The sequence below is a fragment of the Mastigoproctus giganteus genome, chromosome 12, assembly GCF_048544385.1.
Source record: "Mastigoproctus giganteus isolate SK-2022 chromosome 12, ASM4854438v1, whole genome shotgun sequence".
NCBI classification, from domain to species: domain Eukaryota; kingdom Metazoa; phylum Arthropoda; class Arachnida; order Uropygi; family Thelyphonidae; genus Mastigoproctus; species Mastigoproctus giganteus.
The window spans coordinates 39,635,602-39,655,797 of record NC_143586.1 but is presented as its reverse complement, the minus strand read 5'-3'; the positions used below and the strand labels follow the sequence as shown (position 1 = coordinate 39,655,797).

Here is a 20,196-nt window from a genome sequence, read left to right as displayed (position 1 = left end):
ACTTTGTTATCAGTGACAGCTTTAGCAGTATCGAAATAACTATTTTGTAATGCAGTGTTGCTTGCAGATTTTGGTGCATATTTTCTTCAGTGCATTATATAGATTCCTAGCATCATTTTACCCAGAAATTCCTATATTAATTTATCCCATTTGTTATCTAAATTTGTATAAACTCACCTCTCTAGGCACTGTATGTTCTGCTACTAAATATTTTTCATTTAACGACCTAAATAAAACTGATTTTCAAATAGACGAATTGGAGACACCATTCATATTTAGACTGGAATTTAGAATTTATTCGCAATTAACTGTCAAAAGGTCGTATTATCTCTTCTGTAAAGAGATTGTAATATCTCTTCCTTTTTATACAGCTTTTATATTAAATATACTTGTATATGAGTGTATGTTTTGTGTCAACTATTTATTGAATGTTCGTTATTGCATTATTATAAAATCAAGTTGATTTTAGTTTTTAGTCCACAATGAAAATGTTTGTTCGCACAATCTACCAACGAAACATCTGAGAGAGAGTCTCTGTGCTGACTTAAAATCAGGAAATCTATCTTCGGGCATGACTGATGCTGAAAGTGTTGTATTTTATCTTTTTGTCTTCGTTTTGTTGCCTTAAATCCTTAAGCGTTTTATATAATTAATAACCCACCTTATATTGTAAACCACCCTGGCTATAAAGGCTTGTACAACAAATATTGTTCAAGTTCGTTTTCTCTTGTACAATAAAAACTATTTACGCATTTTAATTCTAAACTAAAATCTTAGTTTGGAATTAAAATGTGCAATATTATGCAACTAATCGAGGAAAGAATAATTATAACAATGGTTAATATTAAATAAATATAAATCATTTTGCAAATATCAACATCAAGCATTGGCAAAACGATACAAGGAAGCAAGCTTACAAAAAATCAGCCAAAAAAATAAAAATAAATAAAATAATTTTACCAAATTAATTTTCCCAATCCCTCGTGTTCAATTTACTTAAACTTTTCAGTTCCACAATGCTAAATGGAAGTTTATTTCAACAATCTATTACTCTCTGACTCAAGGACAATTATTTCTGCAATGTTTTCGGTATTCATGTCCACTTGTAAGAGTTCTCGTAGGAAGAGTAAATATGCCATCAGCATTTAGTGGACTCAACCATTTTACACCCTTAAAGACTTCAATCATATTCTGGTTTACAGACGTTTAAATCTGAAGAACCTAGTCTTCCTTTGTAAGAATAACCTTCCGTGTCCCGACTAATCTTTTTTCTCTTCTCTTTACAACTCTAACAGATTTACATCCTTTTTAAAATGTCTCCCAAAACTATGCAGTACTCAATGTGCAGTCTAATACAACAGGATAATCACCTTTCTGTGCTTGCTGAAAAAATCCTTGTATATTATTCACTGAATCTCGTAAGTTGTTCTAGTAAGCTATCAGTACCATCAGAAAACTTCATTTCGGATAGTACAAGTACTCTTAAGTAATTGAGTATCACGGAAACTGCAAAACAGGTGTATGTATTCTTGCATGTACGCTAATGCTAGGAGCACAGTTAATAAGTCATCAAATGCAGACATTGTGAGAATATTAGAGATGTGGTTTCACTAAGACATAAGAGAAGCAGAAGAGAGAGAGAGATTATTGGCAGTGAATCTCCTTTTGTTAAGAATCTGCAATTAAAAGATCCATCGGTGGCAGTGATCACTGTTTATTATGTGGGATTTAATTAAAGATGTAACTACCATCAAGGATAAAGGGAAGGGTTTTTGCTTTCGTAAAGGTGACTACAGTGGTCTCAGACAGTTTTTAAATACTATACAGTGGAACCAACTGATTATGTTATCACAGCAAATTTTAAATGGGAAGCATTCAAGAAAATTATCATCGAAGCTACTAGGCTTTTCATACCATCTAAGAAATACTGTTCAATGCTTAGACCTAAATGGATGTCAGATGACCTAATTCATGGCAAAGAATAAAAATGCATGGGATGCATATAAATTATCAGTTGATACAGAATTCTATGGTAGAAAGAAAGAAAGAAACCAGATTGCTGTCATGCCACAAAACAGGTAAAGCAAGAAAAGGCAGATTATATGTCTTTGGCAAAGAATGCAAAGAAAACCACCAGAAATTATTTGTAATTAAAAAACATCTAAAAGCAACCCTACGAAAAGGCAAACCACAAAGACTTCTTTATTTATTTACACTAGAAGAAACGGGATGAATCATATTGGTCCACTTGATATTGACCGTATAATTGTTGTTGATCCTGCTCAGGTTTCTGAAAAACTGAATAGGTATTTTGCATCTACATTCACATATGAGGAATTCTTTAGGAAGGGGGAAGGGAAAGAAATTTATCAAAGGAGAAGGGGAATAAGTTCGTCAACCTCTAACAGGGAGCTAAATGATTTTTGATAACTGAGAGGAAAGTGAAAGAGAAATTGTTGAAGCTAAACACAAAAGGGCACCTGGGGTAGATGGGGCCCTCCAATTACATTAAGGAAGACAACAAGGAAGGTAAGCAAATCCTTTGCTGTAATTATGAGAGCATCTGTGAGTTCAGAGGAGGTCCCTATGGTGTGCGAATGTATACCCAAATTACAAAGGGAAATCAAGGGGTGACATGAGTAATTGCAGATCTCTTAGCTTAACTTCTGTTAAGGGAAAATAATGAAATCACTAGTTAAAGAAGTCACACAGGACTATCTAGACAGGAGTGTCGTTATACCTTAGTCACAGCATGGGTTTGTTAAGAGGAGATTTTGTCTAACCAATTTGATGGATTATATGATGCAGTAACAGAGGAACTGAACGCAAAAATATAAATAATTTCAATATTATATACTTAGATTTCAGGAAAATTTTTGATATTGTTGCATATATACGACTGCTGTACAGATTGGAGCAGTGTGCCGTTAAGAGAAAGTTACTGCTATGGATAAAGGGACAGTTCAGTGGAAAAAGACAGGGAATGGTCATCAATGGACACTGCTCTCGTAAACTAATGTTATTGGTGGAGTCCCACAGGGTTCGGTGCTGGGATCGTTTTTTTTTTTCTGTATTTATTAATGATACTGATGACGGTGTATCAGGCTTAATGTTAAGTTGTAGATGATACAAAGATTGGCAGGTGGTTAATGACAATAATCAAGGTATGCTACTGCCACAAGATTTAGAAAAAATAGGCAATGCCTGAGAAATGGCAAATGAATTTTAACATTGACAAATGCAAGGTACTGCATATGGGTAGCAGTAATCCCAGATTAACGTACCTACTGTGTGTTGCTACAATCAGGGTAGTGGGAAATGAAAAAGACTTTGGGGGTGGGAAGGGTTACTGTGTAGTCAGATTTCAAGTTTTCTGAACAGTGCAAGGCTGCCAGGAACAGCTCATGAGGTTTTGTCAATGACATACAGGAATTTTTCCAGAATGGATAAGTGGATGATTATGCTTTTGTTTAATGCAACGGTTAGGCCGCATCTTGAGTACCGTATGCACTCATTTTAAGAAGGATGTAGATTTGCTGGAATGGGTACAGAGAAGAGTAACGAGATTGATGAGGGGAGCAAAGGGACGCTCTTAACAAAGGGATGCTCTTACCAAAAAGTTTCAGTCCTGCAAATTGCACACTTTGAAAACTAGACACCTGCGAGGTGACTTGATTGAGGTGTTTAAGGCTTTGAATAGATTGAGCTAGCTCGGTGCTGAAGTGGTTCTTTATCATGCTCAGACTACGCGCATGAGGGAGCATAAATTCAAATTGAGGAAGGATGGTTGCAGAACTGATGTGTGTAAGTTTTCCTTTGTCAGGGGTGGTTGATTGTTGGAAGAAACTCCGATCTATTGTTGCGGAAGTGGAAGTTTGAATGATTCAAGAAAGAACTAGACAAACTATTGGAGGGGATGGGCAGATGATATGGGAAGGTTTTTTTTTTTTTTTTAATTTTGGCTGATGCTGTATAAGTTTACTTTCCTGCTTCATTTGTCACTGCTAACATTATCTATGAATGTTTCACCGATATATAGTTTACTTCATTTGCCACTACTAACTCACTTTTCAACAGACCGACCAGTCACATGCACAACCCCCTATTACACTTTTCTGGCCCTCCCTGCAAACCTCCAATATCATTCCTGACCATAACCCGAAGTCATCTGTTGGAGATCGTCAAAAAATTTCCACTGAAAGCTGTAGTGGGTCCCTACCGGTTTCCTCTGTTTCTAATCAAAATCTGTAGTTCATATATTATAGACCTCCTAGTCCGTATTTTCAATAAAATCCTAGAAAGTGGAGAGATTCCAAAGATCTGGAACACATACTTTGTTCGTCCAGTCCCTAAATTCAGAGACACCAAGCGGCCTCAATATTTCAGACCTATTGCCATCGGCTGTGCAGATTCCTCAAGATATTTGAAAAAACAATCCAGCTCACCATTGCAGACCACTGTTTCAATCACAGGCCTCTGTACCTCCACATCGTGATTAATGGGAGATCTACTAATAGCAACCTCCTGGACACCCTTACCCAGAATCCAGAAAGCCCTCAACAACAGGACACAGCTAGATGTCATTTTCTTTGAAATAAAAGCGGCTTATGACAAAATAGACATAACAGCTCTAATCACCATTCTCCAGCATTACTTCAACGTCACAGGAAGAGCTCTCAGCATCATTAAATCAATCCTGGAGCATAGATATCTCATCATCTCACATCGCAGCTTTCGGACAACTTGCATTACTAATAGGGGTATCTCACACGGGGGAGTCCTATCATCAACCCTATTTGCCGCAGCGTTGGAGCCCTTCCTGGCATCCCAAACTGATTTCCAATCATACACTGATGACTTGAAACTTACATCTCATGTTCTGACCAAACTCAGGTTCTTAGCACTACCTTACAGGCAAGTGAAACTATCCATAACCTTCAACAATATCTGGCTTCCATCGGATTACAGATTAATCAAGCAAAGATAGCCCAAATGTCTTTCACCTGGAAGAAGTCACGCAATAATATCGATCTTACCATCAAAGGATCACCCGAAAGTTAAAGCACACAAAGATCTCAGATTAGTATGGGATGAGGGGCTAATATTCCAGGCTCACCTCCTGAACACAAAACCAAAACTACTCCGCTATGTGGGCAATCCGCCAGTAACTAACGGAAATTCATGGCGCCGAACTGGTAAAAAAAAATACGTTGTCCGATGTCTCTATCCCATACCTCTCTATGCCGCAACAATTTGGTCCTCTGCTTCGAAAACACACTTCAACAAGTTCCTGAGTGTGGAATACTGGCTCCTGAAATGGCTCAACTGGTAGACTGGCAACCAGTACACCATTTCTCGGGCCCAACTCTACATAAATCTGGGTACCCCATGGAAAGAACATATTGTAGCAGCAAACCTTCTTACACTTGCCAGACTAATTACAGGACGACTCGATGCCCCTGACATCACTGATCCAATAAAAACTCCCCGCATTGACGGAAGGAATGAAGTGGACCCAAGGCTCTCACTCAGAATCAGTTTCAACAACCTGAAAGGTTGTTGAAACTGATGTTCGCATGTTCCCTTGAGACGCATGTTCCCAGGAAACTCGGTAGATTTGATCAACAATCTAGCCATCGACCTTGATAAATTCTGCGAGCAGCATATGTACAGATGCCAGAAGCTAATGGTAACATATACAAACTTACAGTTATGACAGACCACCAGAAGGAAAATGCGAACGACAATGCTTCCCATGGCACAATGAATGTAAAATAAAGTGAAGCCTTCACTTGTCTTTTCTCTTAGCATCTATTACTCCATAGACGTGACTGTGAGCACTAAGACAGTCAAGACTGAAGAGATACCACGGACAACAACCGGTGATGAATTGCTTCAATCTTTTATATTTTTATACATATTTCTCATGTTTTTATCAGTTACAACACTTTTGATAAAATAACACCCTTCTTAATTTGGGACACTTCGGTATTGCACAACTTTCGAGTATGTAAAATAAACACTGTGAACCTTGTACCTTTCAGATTAAGCATACATGTCCGCCATGTAACCGCCAGACACATGTCCCTGTCTTAACCTCTGAATCCCGTCGATGACGCGAGGAACTTTCCTCGCGTCATCGACGGGATTCGAACCCGGGTCTTTTCCAACCGGTTTGGGGAGGACGGTGATGATACCACTGTGCTACATGCTCAGACTGGGTTCACTGGTTAGTTCAGTTAAGGCAAACATCGCAATGGAGGAGTTGCAGAGTCGCGCATTTGTGGGTCTACCGGATCCCATTGTATTTTGGTGTTGCTACGTGGATGATGTGTTTTTGGTCATTCCCCGGGGTCGGGCAACACTTTTTCACCACATTAACTCTCTGTCGCCTTTCATTCAATTCACCATCGAACTGGAGTCAGACAATACCCTTCGATATTTGGATACCCTTGTCTGGCGTGATGTTATGCATTTGAAGACAACAGTCTATTGCAAGCCGATGTGTGCTAAATCACCAACTGCCGCTCAGCACACGCACGCAGACATCTTCTCGACACAGCGCGAGCCCTGCTAACCCGCGCCTGGACCCATTCTAGTTCCCCACCACTGCCCTAGATAGGTGTGACGTACAGGCCCATGAACACGTAGCGACCCACAGGACCATGGGCAGTAATAACTCCGCCTCAACCGCCTTTATCCTGTTCTACCAGATTCTAGAGTCTTAAAAGTTCATGGGATAAAGTACTTACAACTCCCTGGCAGGAAGTTGCGATCCCTCGTCTCAAGAGTTAAAACATCGGTTCCCCCCTTGCTGCAGAATGGATTAGTCTATCATATTTCCTACCGTGACTGCACTGGCTGCTATGTTGGGGAAATTGGCAGAAGGTTCAGCAGTCATTTCTTAACACGAAAAAGCTATCCGTTTAGCGGACGTGAAGCACTCAGCCATTGCTGAGCACTTCTGGTCGACCCAGCACGACATTGACCCACGCCGCGATGTCACGATTATTGGCTATCAACATTCAAAGGCATCTCATGATTACTAAGCCGCGGTTACAAAAGATTATCAAAGAAAACTAAATAAATCAAAAGATCCCAAAAGAATCTTGACGGTTCAAGCAATTTTTTTTTTGGAAACTAGAATAACTCTTCGAGTTATTCTAGTTTCTCCTTCTTAATTGAAGTCATGAGAAGCACACCTTATCAACAGATTGTAGTAATTAAGTTAAAACAAGGCTGGGAATCCCTGCTGTCTGCATCGGTCATTTTATAAATACACTGTCAAGCCACTTGAGATTTGAGATAAGACCATAGAGATTTGAGCTATATGCAATGATCTATGCAAAAATATGTAAATTCAAAAGGTCGCGTGTGTGACGTATGCAGGAAAGCGCTATAAAGCGTGTGACCTCGCTAGTCATATGATTAAGAACGTGAGTCATCAAAGAGGCATGAATATGCCACATCATGTGAAGAACACTACAATCAATTCACTACAGGCAGAGCCTGTAGTGAATTGATTGTAGGGTTCCTCATACTCCAAATACCCCGCGCACCGGCGTACCGCACATAAGAGGTGAAACGCTTACTTTGTGAGATGTATTGATGCCGTCGTTGGAATTCAGGAGGAGGGCTGCAGGTAAGTCATGTGATCCAATGAGCCTCACTTACGCTTTCCAGAACCGATGGAAGGAAGAACACATGAAGGAGACCACAACAAGACGCTAGAACCATTCTGTTTACATATCAGCAACAGGATGGTTCCAGCAGTACTTAGTAGTGGCACTTATAATTGAGTGCAGGCTGCTGCAGGAGGTTTAATGGTGTGCAGTATATTTTCCATGGCCTCGATCCCACTGGAAGACACCATGAACGCCAGAGCATATCTGAATATCATTGCGGATCAGGTACACTCCGCAACATATCATGTTTACCCCCATTGACAGGGGAATTTTGAATGGTGACAGTGCAACCATCCACTGTCGCACACGCATGAAAGGGGGCTTTTGGAAGACGAGGATGATTTCAAGCACCTACGCTGTCTATTCCAGTCCTAGGATCTCTATTCCATTGAACATCGGTGGGATAAACTGGAAATGCATGTTCATCAGCACAATTTTACAGGAACTGTTTTGCAACGTTAACGGTCCAGTATTCCTGGAGTCGCTTTTCAACAGCTTGGTGATTCCATGCTACGTTGTATCGGAGTAGTGATTGAGACACCCTGATAAAGTGGCCAGACAGTGCATGAAGAATTTAAAAAATGTAACACCTCCCTTAATTCCTACAGCTTCTATATCGTCAGTGTTTTATAAGATTTCTAATATTAACTTTCATTTGGTAAGATATTAAATTTAATCCATTAACATTTACCTACCAATATACTGAATAACTAGAGTCGATATATTTACGAAATATATTTATTGGGCCATATTATGACAAAATTACAAATTAACAGAATATTCTTGTTGTCATAACTACTATCAAGCAATGAATATGAAAATTTCTGATAAGCTGTGAAATTGTCACATTGTCTTGATATAATAATTAATTAAATACGAACGATTAATGTCTCTTATTCTCTCTCTTTCTGACATTATAAAATTCATGCAATAACATAGAAAAACTATTTTTAAACATTTTAACACTTTATTTGAGAAGAAAGCTTTCACTGTTCATCGTTATGCGTGGTAGTTTCACTGGGAAATTATCTGCCATTGAAAACTAAAATTTAAAAAAATATATACAGCATAATTCCTGAGTTTTATAATAACAGATATTTACAAATGATGTACAAATTACAAATGATTAAATAAACATATTAACCCATCTCTTATGACTGTTGAATGTTAAATAAATGCTAATTATTTATTAAAGAGGTTTGCATTAAAAACTAAACTGTTATATAGTATATTTTTTTTCTTGGCATTATTATGTATAATTGGGGGAAAAAAAAGTGCGTAACTTCTTGCCTGTAATGAAAACGTTCCTTAAACTATTCCATGCCCACTTCCTATTTCTAGAAAGTTGGTGTCCGGATTTCCGTGTACCGGGTTTCCATAGAATCATGTGGTTGTGTAGCATTTGCACATGACTTCGATTTTGCGTCACACGTGGCATCATCTGATATGCCTTTTGGCTGATTTCTTAGATTTTGGTTTTTTGTCTCTATTTCCAGCATTTCGATTGTATAACTTCTAAATTATGAGCCTGAGAATTCATCTACTCGGTTTCGCATTTGTTCCTCCAACTATGTTGTTGTTATTGGATTTTAGGAGCATCAGCAACTAAGGCCATGTTGTTCCGTGTATATCGTCTGTAAATTGTGTATTCTGAGGTCGATTTTCTGTTTTCTGGACGAAAAACCCGAGTTTCAGGAAGAAAAAATGCTGCTCTCGCATGAGACCGACTAACTCAGCCACGCTGTGAAAAGACCCATAAAATTCCTCCCGTCATTGAAGGGATTCGAACTCAGGTTTTTTCCACCCGGTGTGGAAGGACTGTGATGTTACCAACTGTACTACCCACGAGGGCTTCTCCCAACTAATTAGAACTTCAGCCATTTTTTGTCTTTTCCGTATTACTCTAGACTTTCACACTACTCACCTTCACAATAAGTTATCTGGGCATTGCATCATTCCAAACAATGCTTCTTTCTCAAAACGAATTGCTGTTTGAAATAGGGAAGAATGGGACGAGTTGTTATGAAGGTTGTGTATGTTCTTTATTCAAATAAACGGAACATTTCTTTCGTATAGGGAAGCCCTGATTACTTGAAGTAGTGCAATATCAAGGCAATCGTAAAGGGAGTGAGTACTCCATCTTTGAATGTCATTAAAAAGAACTTTTTTTTTTCATATCTAATACTGGGTTTGCCAGTCTACAATCGTAAGAGGGCATACTTATACGTTCACTTATTATTCATATGATGGTAGAAACGCATGAGAATATGTCAGTGGTAAAGGTGTGGATCAGAAAAATGTAATATGCTTCCAAAAATCAACACCAAATGCGATGTTTCCTTTCTTTGTTTGTGATATTGTGATCAACCACACCCTTGAGTTTCACCACTGAGTTTAATTAACAGGGATGCTACAAGTGAAAACATAAATAGTCTGATTTGTATCTCAATCCTCTCGTTTATTTTTTTCCCCAAAGGTTTCATTTAACATGGCCATACATAGCAAGTCAATTAATCATTATGAAATGTTATTTTTCGATAACCAAGTTTTCCTCACAGTTCATTGCCTCACTTGCACTTGAAAAGAAAAATGATACTATATTCGCATCTGTTTGGGACTTAATCAGTGACAAGTCAGAGGACCTAATGAATTATGATCTGATTTGCTTTGAAACTAATGCAAATAGGCTATTCATTATCTAAACAACATATTCGTCACATCCGAAATACGAGGAATATGGTAAGAATGCAAAAAAATCCTTCTTTGCACTCTAAATCTCTGAATAATGGCTACCAATTGGCATGATAAGACTTCCTATAATTTACGTAACAAGGAAATGTTTCTCGAAAGTTATATCCATAAGTACATCCTTAACGAGGGGAAGCTTCTTTCAAGGGAAGGTGATTAAAAAGATCGAAAGGCAAAGGAAAGAAATGATACAGAATATAAAAGATGGAAAACAACAATTTCCTTAGTCTAAAATACTTTTACATTTTGAACGAGCAAGGACACTTTCTAAAGTTCTTCAAATACCGAATCTCTGTCACAATTGGAATGTGATGGAGTAAGAGATACTCCTCTACGTGTACCTCCAGAGCTATCTTGACAATGTGTGTGACTTGTACTTGAAGTGACTGTACGGGGAGAGCGACAAAACAACGCCATCTTGTAAGCTTGTCGGTATTGGTGGTTCGTCACTCCGTAGATAACTGGGTTAATACAAGCACTCATGTAGATCAGTAGATAGCTGATGATGTGAAGTACAGGATAACGCACCTTCTTGTCAGCAACCTGTAAAGAAACAATAAAATAACAGATTAAATAGCTATATAAATAAAGACACTGTTTTAAGCGAGTTTTATACTGTATTTATCTATAATAGATTTCTGACATAAGGCAAGCAAGTAATGATATTTTAAACAGAACAATGCAAAAGGAAAGAAGAGGAGATGCAAAACACAGAAGGGAACCTCCAAACAGTCGGATATATAACAGTCGGACCTATGTATTCTTCCAAAATGTATATAACTCTTTAATTTCTTTCGTGTCATGGTTTTAGACAACGACTTAATCGACTAAAAAGAAGTTTAGAAACTGCTCCTCTTTGATTTTTAGAATTTCCATTGAAGTTAAGCTTGTCCAGCTATAAAAGGTCGAAGCATGGAAAGACCAAATTTGGGAATTGCCGATTGTAAAATAGGACAATATTAAGGAAAAGGAACGAGGAGGAGTAGAGTGCTCAGTAAGTTATCTACGATAAATATGCTTGATGTATTAAAAAAATGGTTTTTTCTTACCCCATAAATGTCTCTAGCGCAAGTCTAGCGCTACAGACATTTATGACGTATGAGATTTCATTATAGAAAAATAAATATTTGGGCAGGCTCAGCTCAATATAATGAAGTTTCGGAAGAACTGGAGAGATTTAAAGTAATCAACCCAAAGGAAAACAAAGATGTCACGAAATTGGATCATTGGGCTATCATCATTTTTGATAAAAGAATGGAATGGACTGAAAGTTATTCGTGAAAGCAAGAAAGCTGTATATTGTGATTTTGTCCCTTCTGGAAAACCGATAAAATTATCTAAGCAGTTTAAATGGGTCGTTTGAGTGGGTTGTCTCACTCGGAACGATCAACGGAAGTGACGACTCCAGAAATATGGCAAAACTTTTAAGATCTGGTTATGCAGATAGATGTACTAAAGTGTCTATGATTGACAGAAAATGCAATATTTCTGAGAGATGTTGACCATCCTCCGTGAATACTTGGCCATGTTGAAGTTCAGTTCTCGCTGTGTCAAGAATGCTCACACCATTTCAGAAACAATGCAGGGCTCAAACTTCCAAGGAAAAATCATACATGCATGTTGCTGATCCACAAGGGTTTCTTTCAAGAATCAACGGATGATGAACATGATTTCGGAAAGAAAACAGAAGTCTGCAATGGAAAAACCATGAGCCACTACCGCTTAAAAACTTCAGGACTAAACCCTCCGCCGGGAAGATCGCCACTATTTTTTGAGACATGGTAGAAGTTCTTTTGACAGACTACATGCTACAGAAGAAAGCAATCACTGAAAACGCTTATGTCATAAAAGAACAAAGAAGATGGAAATTAGTAGGAGGTGTCTTGCTTCTTCGTGAAAATGCTCCTGTAAACAAGTTCCATGAAGCAGTTGCTGTTCTAAGAGATTGTAGATTCCAGGAACTAAATGCAACCGCCTTACATATCCTGGAGTGAGTATTTTCTCTAGAGAAATCTGAAGATATTCTGTGTGGGCATCGATTTCCAAGTGATGACGAATGTGTAAGGAAGCTGTAAATAGCTTTTTCAGAGAATAGAACAGACTTTCTTTGCCCTCAAAATAGAGGAGACGTATTGAACTCAAGAGAACATATTGAGGAAAAATCAAAAATATTAAGACTGTCATAGCTGATATTGAGTGTACAGTACAATGTTTTTATTTAATTAGTGTACAGTATAATGATTTTATTTAATTAGTGTACAGTATAATGTTTTTATGTATCTGACAAACGTTTTTATAATTCCAGTATTGCATATAACCCTATAGCTAAGATCTTCTTGGTGAAAGGCCTCAAAATGCCAACTTTAGTAGTATTGCATCAATGGTTTATACTTCAGTCTGAAGCTTTATCCATGCGCTTGATGTACTTTTTATTGAACTGTCTAATGAGGTACCTTTACTGTGAAATTGTTTGTTGTAGGGTTTTAGGCGCATCAACAACTTAGTCCATATTGCGCCGTATATAATATGTCTGTAAATTTCGTGTGCTCTGTGGTCGATTTGCATTTTTTCTGGACGAAAAACCAGAGTTTGCGGGAGGAAAATCCATGCTACCCTCGCTTCAGACCGTCTTACTCAGCCACTCAACGTGGCTGAGTAAGACGGTCCAGTCGGTGTGGGAAGGACGGTGATTCTATCAGCTGTGCTACTGCGAAGGCTCACTTCACTTACTAACTAAAATAAGGTAGTTATGAAGGGAAATTTCTAGTTTGATTCTGTTTTTAATTTGTGTTTTATATACGTATTTATTGTGGTCAAAGAACGAGGAAGCCGTTCTTCTCAATGAGACAACATTGTACAATACTGGCCCGTAAAGTTTTCTTGTAACTACTGTTTTCCGAAATCTTTTATTTTTATGTTGAGATAATTTCAAAAATCAGAGTTGAAAGGATTAGAGGTTTCCAGATAGAGTCTAGAAGTAGTATTTTCCTCAATGAAAGTAGCTTGACCTATGGATAAATCTTTCTGGTCCATAATTTTGCCAATTTTTAATGGTAGGATTCCCTATGAAAATATTTCTCCGTCCTATTTCTGGCTTTTAATAATCATCATGATTTCTTTTTAATGGGACATTTGTAAACATTTGGTCCATATTAAACTTAATTTTCATGCTTGTATTCTGACGGATAAAATTTTTAGTACATCAAATCAAAGAACGTAGATTATCCAATGAAATACTATAATTATTAACAACAGGACATACTACTGAGTTTTCTCTGTGAATATTTATTCCTAAACAGCTCAGTTTTTTGAAATACTTTGAAATAGAGATTCGTTTGTCCCGGAAGGCTACGATATCTTTATTACTACGACAATATGTATGTGGTGTAATTCAACTTACACCACAACGTGCATGTGGTGTAAGTTGAATTGTAGCCCATTACCGCCACAAGATTAGGAGGTACATGACAGGGATGAACTATTTGATTCACTATCGAAATTCACAGGCCATAATTACTGCTAGAAATCGAGCTTTCAATCTTTGTAGTGTTTCGATGTAACCCTAGGCTGTAGACATTTTTTGAAAAGCCAAAGTGACATTCACAGCTCATAACAGATCACAAGCGGGATCTTTCATTGCTTTTTATTTAAATCAAATTGAATTATTACAAAAGCCCAAGCTCGTTGGTTGCAAGAGCTATCTTAGAAACACAAAAAGGTGGCCGAATAAATTTGTTAATTCGTATTTACAATTTAATAAAAATGATCACAGCACAAGGTTCATATGTAAGCTTCGCTGGCGCGTTATGTCTCCCATATGGTTTCTGAATTAATAAAACAAAAATGAAAAAAGGAAACGCGATACCTCTTATTAAAAACGAATTTTGTAAAGTAACGTAATGTTAAATGAACTAAAAGCTGATGGCAGCCTTGCGATTTTTCTGGAGAAAAATTTAAATTGGAAAAGGATTGTTGCAGGACAGACGTACAGAAATTTTCTTTTAGACAGAGAGTAATTTATTGTTGAAATAAACTTCCACTTGGTGGTGTGGAAATCGGTAGTTTGAATAAATTGATAAAAGCTTGCATAAATTATTAGGAGGGATGGGCAAGCGAAGTGGTTGAATTTTTTATGACCCACGCTGTATAAGCTTGCTTCCTTGCATCATTTCGTCGCTACTAATTGCACCAACAAGAATCCAGCAGACAACAGACAGGAACAGCAATTTCTAATTACAATAAAGTGAACACTCAATCACGTGATTTGTAAGGACATGTTTAAAGAGTGGGGAGGTCATAAGTAACTTGATATAGTGCTGCAGAAGGTTTAGCAATTGCCTACTTACAATCCTCGAGAACCACTTCAGAATTACAGGCCCCATATTCAAACTTTATAAAAAACTACTGACTAGAAGACAAATCCCTGTGATACATAATAACAATTTCCTCAGGGTCACCATAAACACAGGCGCACCCAAAGGAAGTGTTCTGTACCCATTCCTTTTTTTTTTTTTTGTTTTTTGTGGCAGCCCTTACACCAAACCTTTAGACCCCCCCTCTAGACGCACCAAACCTTTCTGAAATTATTTCTTTCTCTCACAGCCAAAGGATAGCAAAAGAAACCGAGTCAAGGCCGCTACACTTCAATTGTAACCAGCTCAGAAGCCTACAACATATGTTCCAGTCCAATGCGGTTAATCTAGTGAACGGGCTGATAACAGACATCGAGCAATTGTGTGCCAATAAGACCCACAGATTGCTTTCAGCAAACTGACCAGTTGATGAAGGACCTGTTGACAGACTGTGTGCCGTAGCTACTATACTCTATCATATTTAATTTATTTATATATTCCACTTTGCTCTGTACTTTTCATTTATATGTTATTACATATTTTTATCTACCCCACCAGCATATACTGCCATACCGGGGTAAAGTTGTGTACTTCAAACAGAGTAAATAAATAAACAGCTCGTAAGAAGTAAGCTCGTATTTAACGAACTTACTTCTTACGAGCTCGTATTTAACGAGCTAAAACTCCTGTATTTTGAAACACTCCACATCCAAAGTTTCTCCACTCTCTATGTTCAATAGTTGTGCAGTTTGTGCTGCATGCCTTTTCTACAGATATTTCCATGGCACTGTTCTTCTGAATTAGCATCTGCAATTTCCTCACTCTCTTCGATACTAGTCCTAACATGTGTCGCAAGCAGTCAGCATCCATTCCTTGTCAAACTTCAAGCTCACAGAACCAACATTTCCTCTTCCTCATTTATCCCTCTACTTCTATTTTCTGGAACAACCTTCAGTCAAGGTATTTCCCGAATATACAAAAATTCAATGCCCATGTCAATAATCATTGTTTGTCTTCGCAGCCTTTAACCCATACACGTACTGAGTACTAAAGGTTCCAATACCTTTTGGAGTTTTCATTAAAAAAAAGTTAATTTAACTTAATAATTTAAAATAAAAAACAGCACAACACACTGCACCATTTAAGCTACATAAGAGAAGTGAAAGTTGAGAACAATTATTAACAATGGATTAAATTTTACAAACCATGAAGAGATAATTATACTGTATATCTCCTGAACTTCGATTAGAGAATATCGGGCTTGTAGAAAGTCGGAAGCAGCATTGAGCCCTGTCCACTTGCTGCCAAAAGTTAAACAGAGAGGTTGCCATGTTGATGGGGCAATGTCTTGTACAATGCTGGAAGTGAGCTGCTTTTCATCGAAGGGATGGTGCAACTCCAGTAGATAATAAATTAAGCGCGCATTTAAGCATGGTCCCAACTGAGAGAAAGAAGACGACAAGTCATGTCAAAACTAACATACAGCAGAATATAATGAATATGAATATTATAGAGTCCCAATACGAATATTATAGAATTCCAATGTGAATATTATAGATTAGCTCTCTGAGGCACATGGACTGCGAATTATACAAGTCATCTTTGGTCATCAAACATGGATGATTTAAAGTGGTGACTCACACAAATCAAGACAACGTTAGATCATAGTTTCCATTGGGGTTGGATTGTTTCGGATTTGCGCAGGAAACTCAGGTAATGAGTAATCAGTATGTTATGTCCGCGAATCGAGTGTGTTTTCTAAGGTCGGTTTGCTTGGATAGGTAAACAATCTGAATTTTCGAGAGAAAGGGAAGGATTTCGGAGACCCAATAATTCTATTATAATTTTACTTTTAATCATAATTAATCATAATTTTAGATTTACATTTCAAAAAACATGAAATAAAATTCTAATTATTTTTTTAACGACACTGGAGCTTATCATCCCCATATCGTACGTGTATTTATTTGTGGAATATGAGTTTATAGGTCAATTTTCATGCTGTGCAGGCTGTAAAACCCAGAATGACTCACAGGGAAAAATCCTATCCCTCCTCCGCCTGAGATCGGCTAAATACATTCTAGATTGAAGAGAACTTTAGAAATTCCTCCAGTTGTTCACAAAAATCGTGGCGACATAGCTACCACGGAGGAATCACAGTGGGAAAAAATTAAATTCCTCCTATTCAGATGGAATTTTAACAAGCTTTTCCACAAACTCAATGCCAGTACGTAACGGAGCATGTTAGTAAACACTAAAATAAGGGCCCTCATGGGTAGCGCAGTTGGTAGGATCGCCGTCCTCCCCCACACCGGGTAGAAAAGACCTGAGTTCGAATATCGTCGATGATGGAAAGAATCTTTATGGGTCTTTTTCACAATGTGGCTGAGTTAGTCGGTCTCAGGCGAGGGTTGCATGGTTTTTTCTCCTGGAAACTCGGGTTTTTCGTCCAGCAAAACAGAAAAGCGACCTCAGAACACACGCAATTTACAGACAATATACACAGAGCAACATGGCCTTAGTCGCCGATGCTCCTAAAAACCCAATAACTAAAATATGTACTTTTCTGTTAATATATTTCATATCGCCCCATACCTGAAACACAGTTACACTTGAAATTATAATGAGCTCACTAATTGAAACCAACCTCTCATTACACCAACGTTAACAACAAGCTGTGCACATCATCCATCCAAAACGTAAAAGTCTCTTGCAAGCCTTCGGAACTCATGATGGCATATTTTTATCCTTTCATTCAAATTTAATAAATACAAATAACTTAAAATGAATCAAGTGTGAATATCCTACTTTAAAAAAGAAAGATATTGGAAATGGGGGTTAATTGGACCTCTGCTAAAGGCCAAAGTTTCAAATTTAGATTCATTCGAAGTGGTGTAAACCTCCTGGGAGAAAAACTTGCTTACAGAAGCCCAGATACATACCATACGTTTAATTATTAAGATTTTGATAATTATGTACTTGTAAATAAAGAACTGATAATATACAGAATATCTGTTTTTAAGAAATATGTTTAGATCACAGAAGATCAATACAGAAGATTTCAGATTAATAAAGACGTTAACTGGTCTAGAACAGTTCTTAAAGTATTGTGAACTAAACTATATTCATTTTTGCGCAGCATTTAACTCAATTATAGGTATAAATCCTAGTATAATTCATTGACACCTTACCTTTATTATGGTGATTGGTAGATAGCAAATGACGAAGGAACAAAAAATAACCAACACCATCCGTGTGATTTTCCACTCCTTCCTCTCTCTAAGAGTTTTTTCATGTCCTTGATCCTTCATTTCAGAAGTACTGTGTTTGCGAACTCTACTATGGCTACTTCGCAAAACCCAGAATATTTTGGCATAACAGAAGACGATCGTGATGCAAGGGACGAGAAATCCAACTATGAAAAGGAATGCCTTTGCTGATCGCCCTTTTACTGCTAAGATAGAACAGTTGAGGATGGTGGGATCATAGCCGAATCTTCCCCACTTTCCAGCTAACGTTGGGGAGACAAGAGCAAGTGAAATAAGCCATATGAATGTAATCATAACAGCAATATAACGACGTTGGTAAATTCTCTCGTACAGTGGCTGATGGGTAATGAGGACGTATCTGTTGATAGTAATGGCAGTGATAGACAACAGTGACACGCCCACATTAACATAACGGAGAAATGGAAAGAGAATACAAAGAGTCTCTCCATGAACCCATCGCTGATGAATAAACCGAGAAGCACTGAATGGTAAGTTTATAACACAAAATAAAAGGTCAGCCACACATAGACTGACGATGAAAGCAGCGGTAGCACTTTGAAGTCTTTTGCAACGAGCTAAAGCGATTATTGTCAAAAGGTTTCCGCAGACTCCAAAGATGATTATTAGAACAACACAGAAAGCAGCGAAGTACATCAGACTTCTGCTCTCTGTAATTACCGAGTTCGTATAAGATGCGATCATCGCAGCTGTCGGAAGAGGATTAGTCAGGTTATTCCTGTCGTCACTAATTGAAGAACTGCTGGAGTTCATCTTGGTTGCTGTTTGTGCCGAAAATAGCAAAAAAAAAAAATAAGATGGTCACAGATGGGGTTTCAAACCAAAATGTTCACATTTTGACCAAAATGTGAGGCTAAATTGAAAACTTAGAAAACTTAAAAATTGCGAATTTACACCAAAGACGATCATCTCCACTGCTAAACATTTATGTTTCTGTCCTGTTTTCATTCTGGGATGCAAGGTCGTTAGACCCTAGGAATTCTAGGAAACAAAAATGATTATGGCAAGGAATCTCTGGGGGTGCTAGCGAAGCTTTCCCGGGAGAAGATAACAGTGCATGACACGTATCCGTTTCCTTTTCAGTTTGTTCAAAGAAATAATTTATTATGGAAGGTTGTATGTTATCCCCTCTTATTATGATAATTGCATAATAGACGATAATATAAGAAATTTGATTTTACTACATATTAATAAAATGAAACCATTAAGCTCACATCATTTTACTTCCTCTAAACCCATACCAATTGGAGTCATTTATTAAGAACAATTGAGTCTCGGCATGTCTACGTTCTGGAAGCCTCACTTCAGAAAAGTAAACTAAAATACAATCATACTGCCATAATAATAATTTACCATCGGTTTTAATATTTGGTAAGTTGAGTTACATTTTTGTTTAGCAGCTTACAGTTTTGTTTTGTCTAAATTACAACTGTATCATAACGATACAGTTGTAATTTAGATTTTAAAATAAGTACAGTATGAGAATAAGCATATGCAACTGTAGCAAACGAATAGCAATTGATAAAAATATGGAGGAAGTAACGGGGAAGGATATATCCCCCATAAGCTCTTGTTTAAAATTCAGAAAAGTTAAATGAACCGTTATTATGGAACGTTTTTGAAACTAAATTGCTCCATAATAAATGTGAAAACACTAATTTAAAACAACGTGAATGATTATAAAGTGAATTTACATTGCAACATACTTCAACTCCCAACAAATCAACTACTTTAATAATGGCGACTTTTCTGGATTCTGTGTTTAAAAATTAAGAGCCGTTAATGGCGAACGTTTATTTAAGAAACAAAAAATAAAACTAAAGAAAGACGCTGGTACTCAAAAGCTGATATGTAAATAGAGTAACAACAAAATGAAGCTGAGGTTGCCAGGTGGTTGAATGTGACAATGCTGTTGTAAGCAGACAGACTGATGAAGACGTGCGAAATGCTATCCTAAAGATACCTCCAAGCAAGATGACCGTTATCTGAGCCTAAATCCCAGATGTCATTGACACTTCACAACACAGAAAGTAGCGTCAGAGCTTGCTAAATCTACAGGAAAGCTAGTATCCTGTCCTTTCATCTACAGGAAGCATCATGCGAAGATTTTATGCACAACTTGTT

General features: G+C 37.5%; 1 protein-coding gene across 1 annotated transcript; it reads right to left on the bottom strand.

The window, feature by feature from the left end:
- Nucleotides 1–8,932: 8,932 nt before the first annotated feature.
- LOC150076917 (G protein-coupled receptor moody-like) lies at nucleotides 8,933–18,859 on the bottom strand. The gene is made up of 2 exons (XM_090386772.1): nucleotides 17,977–18,859; nucleotides 8,933–10,976 (listed from the first exon to the last, which is right to left on the bottom strand). Exons 1-2 carry the CDS (start codon nucleotides 18,823–18,825, stop codon nucleotides 10,701–10,703), a joined length of 1,125 nt encoding a protein of 374 aa, XP_090242898.1. The 5' UTR covers nucleotides 18,826–18,859; the 3' UTR covers nucleotides 8,933–10,700.
- Between the last annotated feature and the right edge of the window lie 1,337 nt (nucleotides 18,860–20,196).